Source organism: Patagioenas fasciata, chromosome 34 (genome assembly GCF_037038585.1).
Source record: "Patagioenas fasciata isolate bPatFas1 chromosome 34, bPatFas1.hap1, whole genome shotgun sequence".
NCBI lineage: Eukaryota > Metazoa > Chordata > Aves > Columbiformes > Columbidae > Patagioenas > Patagioenas fasciata.
Window position 1 is genome coordinate 3,232,951 of NC_092553.1, and position 7,109 is coordinate 3,240,059.

A 7,109-nucleotide genomic window follows, 5' to 3' on the forward strand; every position below is an offset into this window, starting at 1 on the left:
AACCTGCACCCCAAACTGCAGCGCCTGTTCCTGCTGGCGCAGCTCAAGAACCGCGTGGTGCAGAGCGGCATCAGGTGAACCCCAAAACCCTGCACCCCAAAATCTGCACCCCAAAATCTGCACCCCGAAACCTGCACCCCAAAACCTGCACCCCAAACTGCAGCGCCTGTTCCTGCTGGCGCAGCTCAAGAACCGCGTGGTGCAGAGCGGCATCAGGTGAACCCCAAAACCCTGCACCCCAAAATCTGCACCCCAAAACCTGCACCCCAAAACACCTCTGAAACCTGCACCCCAAGAACTGCACCCCAAGTCCTCCACCCCAAACTTGGTGTCCCCTCCTCCAAACCCAGGGGTTCCCCCAACCCACAGGGAAACCCCCAAACCGTTGGGGTCCCCCAAACTGTTGGGGTCCCCCAAACCCTGGGGGGGTCCCCCAAACCCAGAGGGGGGTTTCCTCAAACTGTTGGGGTCTCTCCAAACCCAGGGGGGGTTCCCCCAAACCCGTGGGGGGGTCCCCAAACTGTTAGGGTCCCCCAAACCCAGGGGGTTCCCCCAAACCCTGGGGGGGGGTCTCCCCAAACTGTTGGGGTCCCCAAACCCAGGGGGTCCCCCAAACCCAGGGGGGGCTCTCCCCAAACTGTTGGGGTCCCCAAACCCGGGGGGTCCCCCAAACCCATGGGCGTCTCCCCAAACCTGGGGGGGGTTCCTCCAAATGCCGGGGGGTCCCCCAAACCTAGAGGGGGTTTTCCCCAAACTGTTGGGGTCTCCCCAAACCTGGGGGGGATACCCCAAACGCGGGGGGGTCCCCAAACTGTTAGGGTCCCCCAAACCCGGGGGATTCCCCCAACCCAGAGGGGGTCTCCCCAAACTGTTGGGTCCCCCAAACCTGGGGGGTTCCCCCAAACCTGGGGGGGGGTCCCCTAAACCCAGGGGGTTTCCCCAACCCAGAAGGGGGTCTCCCCAAACTGTTGGGTCCCCCAAACCCTGGGGGGATCCCCAAAGCCAGGGGGTTCCCCCAACCCAGAGGGGATTCCCCAAACTGTTGGGGTCCCCCAAACCCGGGGGGTTCCCCCAAAACCCGGCGGGGGGTCCCCTAAACCTGGGGGCTTCCCCCAACCCAGAGAGGGGTCTCCCCATACCCAGGGGGTTCCCCCAAACCTGGGAGGGGGGTCTCCCCAAACTGTTGGGGTCCCCAAACCCGGGGGGTTCCCCCAAACCCGTGGGGGGTCCCCAAACTGTTAGGGTCCCCCAAACCCGGGGGGTTCCCCCAACCCAGAGGGGGTCTCCACAAACTGTTAGGTCCCCCAAACCCAGGGGGGGTCTCCACAAACCCAGGGGTTTCCCCCAAACCCAGGGGGGGGTCCCCAAACCCAAGGGGTTCCCCCAACCCAGAGGGGGTTCCCCAAACTGTTGGGGTCCCCCAAACCCGGGGCGGGGGTCCCCCAAACCCTTGGGGGGGGTCCCCAAACCCAGGGGATCCCCCAAACCCTGGGGGGGGTTCCCCAAACCCAGGGGGTTCCCCCAACCCAGAGGGGGGTTTCCCCAAACTGTTGGTGTCTCCCCAAATTGTTGGGTTCCCCCAAACCCCGGGGGGGGGTCCCCAAACCCTGGGGGGGTCCCCCAACCCAGAGGGGGTTCCCCAAACTGGGGGTCTCCCCAAACTGTTGGGGTCCCCCAAACCCAGGGGGCGTTCCCCCAAACCCTGGGGGTGGTCCCCAAACCCTGGGGGGGGTTCCCCCAAACCCAGGGACCCCCCCAACATTTTTGGGGTTCGCAGGGTGCGGCTGCAGCTGTACCGGACGGCCAAGATGGGCTGGGGGGTGCGGGCGCTGCAGGCGATCCCCCCCGGGACCTTCATCTGCGAGTGAGTGCGGCACCCCAAAAACGGGGGGGACCCCAAAAATGGGGGGACCCCGAAACCGGGGGGACTTGAAATGGGAGGGACTTGAAATCCAGGGACCTGAAACAGAGGGGACCTGAAATAGAGGGATCTGGAATGGGGGGGTCCTGACATACAGGACCCCGAAATACAGGGACCCCAAAACCAGAGGGACCCCAAAAGTGGGGGGACCTGAAATACAGGGACCCAAAATAGGGGGGACCTCAAAATACAGGGACCCGGAAACTTGGGGGGACCTCAAAATACAGGGACCCCGAAATACAGGGACCTGAAATAGGGGGTACCCCAAAACCAGGGGGACCCTGAAAGTGGGGGGACTCTGAAACCGGGGAACCCCAAAATACAGGGACCTGAAATAGGGGGGACCCCAAAACCAGGGGGACCCTGAAAGTGGGGGGACTCTGAAACCGGGGAACCCCAAAATACAGGGACCTGAAATAGGGGACTCCAAAACTGGGGACTCTGAAACCGGGGACCCTGAAACCGGGGGGACCCCAAAACTGGGGGGACCTGAAATACGGGGACCCCAAAATACAGGGACCCCAAATGGGGGGAACCCCAAAACCAGGGACCCCAAAACTGAGCACCCAGAAACTGAGGAACTCTGAAGCCAGGGACCCCGAAACCGGGGGGACCTGAAATAGAGGGACCCCAAAATACAGGGACCTGGAATAGGGGGGACTTGAAATGGGGAGACCCCAAAATACGGTGACCCCAAAACCGGGCACCCCAAAACTGGGGACCCTGAAACTGGGGGGACCCTGAAATACAGGGACCCGAAACATGAAGGGGACATGAAATGGGGGGGGACCTGGAATGGGACGGGGGTCACCCCGGAATGGGGGTTTTGGGGTTCAGGGGGTTCAAGGGGTTTGGGGGTTCAGGGGTTCGGGGGTTTTGGGGTTCAGGATTTTGGGGTTGGGGGTTTACGGGTTCAGGGGTTCGGGATTCAGGGGGTTTGGGGTTCAGGGGTTTTGGGGGTTTGGGGTTCGGGGGTTTGGGGTTCGGGGGTTTTGGGGTTCAGGGGTTCAGGTTTTGGGGTTCGTGTTTTTGGGGTGACCGCAGGTACGTGGGGGAGCTGATCTCAGATGCTGAGGCCGATGTGCGTGAGGACGACTCCTACCTGTTCGACCTGGACAACAAGGTGGGGACCCAGGAGTTCGGGGAGGGACCCAGGAGTTCGGGGAGGGACCCAGGCGTCCGGGGGGACCCAGGAGTTCGGGGAGGGACCCAGGAGTTCGGGTGGACCCAGGAGTTCGGGGGGGGACCCAGGAGTTCGGGGAGGGACCCAGGAGTTCGGGGAGGGACCCAGGCGTCCGGGGGACCCAGGAGTTCGGGGAGGGACCCAGGAGTTCGGGAGGGACCCAGGAGTTCGGGGAGGGACCCAGGAGTTCGGGGGGGACCCAGGAGTTCGGGGAGGGACCCAGGAGTTCGGGGAGGGACCCAGGCGTCCGGGGGACCCAGGAGTTCGGGGAGGGACCCAGGAGTTCGGGGAGGGACCCAGGCGTCCGGGGGACCCAGGAGTTCGGGGAGGGATGCAGGCATCTGGGGGGACCCAGGAGTTCGGGGAGGGACCCAGGCGTCCGGGGGCAGATGCAGGTGTCCAGGAAGGGGGACCCAGGCGTCCGGGGGGAGCTGTGAGTGCCCGGCCAAGGGGACCCAGGCGTCCGGGGGGAGCTGTGGGCACCCAGCCAAGGGGACCCAGGCGTCCGGGGGGAGCTGTGGGCGCCCGGCCAAGGGGACCCAGGCGTCCGGGGGGAGCTGTGGGCACCCAGCCAAGGGGACCCAGGCGTCCGGGGGGAGCTGTGGGCGCCCGGCCAAGGGGACCCAGGCGTCCGGGGGGAGCTGTGGGCGCCCGGCCAAGGGGACCCAGGCGTCCGGGGGGAGCTGTGAGTGCCCAGCCAAGGGGACCCAGGCGTCCGGGGGGAGCTGTGGGCGCCCGGCCAAGGGGACCCAGGCGTCCGAGAAAGGGGACCCAGGCGTCCGGGGCGTTGCAGGACGGGGAGGTGTACTGCATCGACGCGCGCTACTACGGGAACGTGAGCCGCTTCATCAACCACCTGTGCGACCCCAACATCATCCCGGTGCGCGTGTTCCTGCTGCACCAGGACCTGCGCTTCCCCCGCATCGCCTTCTTCAGCAGCCGCCACATCCGGCCCGGAGAGGAGCTGGGGTACGGTTTGGGGGTTCAGGGGGGTTATATGGGGTTATATGGGGGTACGGGGGTCCCATCGCCTTCTTCAGGAGCCGCCACATCCGGCCCGGAGAGGAGCTGGGGTACGGTTTGGGGGTACAGGGGGGTTATATGGGGGTACGGGGGTCCCATCGCCTTCTTCAGGAGCCGCCACATCCGCCCCGGAGAGGAGCTGGGGTACGGTTTGGGGGTACAGGGGGGTTATATGGGGTTATATGGGGGTACGGGGGTCCCATCGCCTTCTTCAGGAGCCGCCACATCCGCCCCGGAGAGGAGCTGGGGTACGGTTTGGGGGTACAGGGGGGTTATATGGGGTTATATGGGGGTACGGGGGTCCCATCGCCTTCTTCAGGAGCCGCCACATCCGGCCCGGAGAGGAGCTGGGGTACGGTTTGGGGGTTCAGGGGGGTTATATGGGGTTATATGGGGGTACGGGGGTCCCATCGCCTTCTTCAGGAGCCGCCACATCCGCCCCGGAGAGGAGCTGGGGTACGGTTTGGGGGTACAGGGGGGTTATATGGGGTTATATGGGGGTACGGGGGTCCCATCGCCTTCTTCAGGAGCCGCCACATCCGCCCCGGAGAGGAGCTGGGGTACGGTTTGGGGGTTATAGGGGGTTATATGGGGTTATATGGGGGTATGGGGGTCCCATCGCCTTCTTCAGCAGCCGCCACATCCGCCCCGGAGAGGAGCTGGGGTACGGTTTGGGGGTACGGGGGGTTATATGGGGTTATATGGGGGTACGGGGGTCCCATCGCCTTCTTCAGGAGCCACCACATCCGCCCCGGAGAGGAGCTGGGGTACGGTTTGGGGGTACAGGGGGGTTATATGGGGTTATATGGGGGTACGGGGGTCCCATCGCCTTCTTCAGCAGCCGCCACATCCGCCCCGGAGAGGAGCTGGGGTACGGTTTGGGGGTACAGGGGGGTTATATGGGGTTATATGGGGGTACGGGGGTCCCATCGCCTTCTTCAGGAGCCACCACATCCGCCCTGGAGAGGAGCTGGGGTACGGTTTGGGGGTACAGGGGGGTTATATGGGGTTATATGGGGGTACGGGGGTCCCATCGCCTTCTTCAGGAGCCACCACATCCGCCCCGGAGAGGAGCTGGGGTACGGTTTGGGGGTTCATGGGGGGTTATATGGGGGTACAGGGGGGTTATATGGGGGTATGGGGGTGCAGGGGGGGTCTGGGGGTACAGGGGGGGTTTGGGGGTACAGGGGGGTTTGGGGGTACAGGGGTCCCATCGCCTTCTTCAGCAGCCGGCACATCCGCCTGGGTGAGGAGCTGGGGTCTGGGGGTACAGGGGGATATGGGGGTATGGGGGGGTCTGGGGGTACAGGGGGAGATGGGGGTAGAGGGGGGTTTGGGGGTACAGGGGGATATGGGCGTATGGGGGGGTTTGAGAATGCGGGGGTGGGGTGCAGGGTATATGGGGTACAGGGGGGTTTGGGGGTGCAGGGGGGTCTGGGGGTGCAGGGTATATGGGGGTACAGGGGGGTGTGGGGGTGCAGGGGGTCTGGGGGTGCAGGGTATATGGGGGTACAGGGGGGTTTGGGGGTACAGGGGGAGATGGGGGTAGAGGGGGGTTTGGGGGTACAGGGGGATATGGGCGTATGGGGGGGTTTGAGAATGCGGGGGTGGGGTGCAGGGTATATGGGGTACAGGGGGGTGTGGGGGTGCAGGGGGGTCTGGGGGTGCAGGGTATATGGGGGTACAGGGGGGTGTGGGGGTGCAGGGGGTCTGGGGGTGCAGGGTATATGGGGGTACAGGGGGGTTTGGGGGTGCAGGGGGTCTGGGGGTGCAGGGTATATGGGGGTACAGGGGGGTTTTGGGGTGCAGGGGGTCTGGGGGTGCAGGGTATATGGGGGTACAGGGGGGTTTGGGGGTACAGGGGGGTTTTGGGGTGCAGGGAGGTCTGGGGGTACTGGGGGGTTTAGGGGTGCACAGGGATATGGGGGTGCAGGAGGGAATGGGAAGGGGGGGGAACCAAGGCATCTGGGACCCACAACCCCCAAGGGACCCAGGCATCCGGGACCACATGAGGACCCAGGTGTCCAGGACCCACAACACCCCCAAAAAGTGAAGGGACCCAGGCGTCCGGGATGGCGGGGGTGGGGGGGGGGTTGGGAAGGTCCAGGGGAGTTGGGGGGGGGAACCCAGGCATCCGTGCCCCCCCACCCTGCCCCCCAAGTGGCCGCTATGGGGGGACCGGGGCTGAGTGTGGGGGTCGGGGGGGGGTCCTGGGTCTCTGTGGGGGGGTCTGAGGGTTTGGGGGTCACATCCCTGCCCCCCAACAGCTTTGACTATGGGGACCGGTTCTGGGACATCAAGAGCAAATACTTCCCGTGCCAATGCGGCTCCGAGAAGTGCAAACACGCGGCCGAGGGGGGGCGCGGGGACCCCCCCGAGCTGCTGCCCCCCCTCGTGGCCCTGCCCCCCCCGTAGGGACCCCCCAAAACCGACCCCCTCCATGGGGACCCCAAAACCCCCCCCAAACTGCCCTGACACCCCCAAAACCGCCCCCTCCCCCATGGCCCTGACCCCCCCCATAGGGACCCCCCCCAAACCGACCCCCCCATGGGGACCCCAAAAACCCACCCAGGACACCCCCAAAATCACACACTTCCCCCGCCCCCCCCCCCATGGCCCTGACCCCCCCTGTAGGGACCCCCCAAAACCGACCCCCCCCATGGGGACCCCAAAACCCCCCCCAAACTGCCCTGACACCCCCAAAACCGCCCCCTCCCCCATGGCCCTGACCCCCCCCATAGGGACCCCCCCCAAACCGACCCCCCCATGGGGACCCCAAAAACCCCCATGAGCCACCTCAGGACACCCCAAAACTGACCCCCCCCGTAGGGACCCCCCCAAAACCGACCCCCCCCATGGGGACCCCAAAAAAACCCCCCCAACCTGCCCTGACACCCCCAAAACCGCCCCCTCCCCCATGGCCCTGACCCCCCCCAAACCGACCCCCCCCCCATGGGGACCCCAAAACCCCCCCCAAACTGC

At 65.6% G+C, this 7,109-nt stretch overlaps 1 protein-coding gene across 1 annotated transcript in view; it reads left to right on the top strand.

Moving 5' to 3' along the window:
* Positions 1–7,068, top strand: part of EHMT2 (euchromatic histone lysine methyltransferase 2) — a 37,931-nt gene extending 30,863 nt beyond the window's left edge. Inside the window, 4 exon segments of the mRNA XM_071800948.1 lie at positions 1,778–1,864; positions 2,966–3,044; positions 3,898–4,073; positions 6,395–7,068. Of these exon segments, the coding sequence (XP_071657049.1) occupies positions 1,778–1,864; positions 2,966–3,044; positions 3,898–4,073; positions 6,395–6,542 (490 nt within the window). The 3' untranslated portion in view covers positions 6,543–7,068.
* Positions 7,069–7,109: the final 41 nt, after the last annotated feature.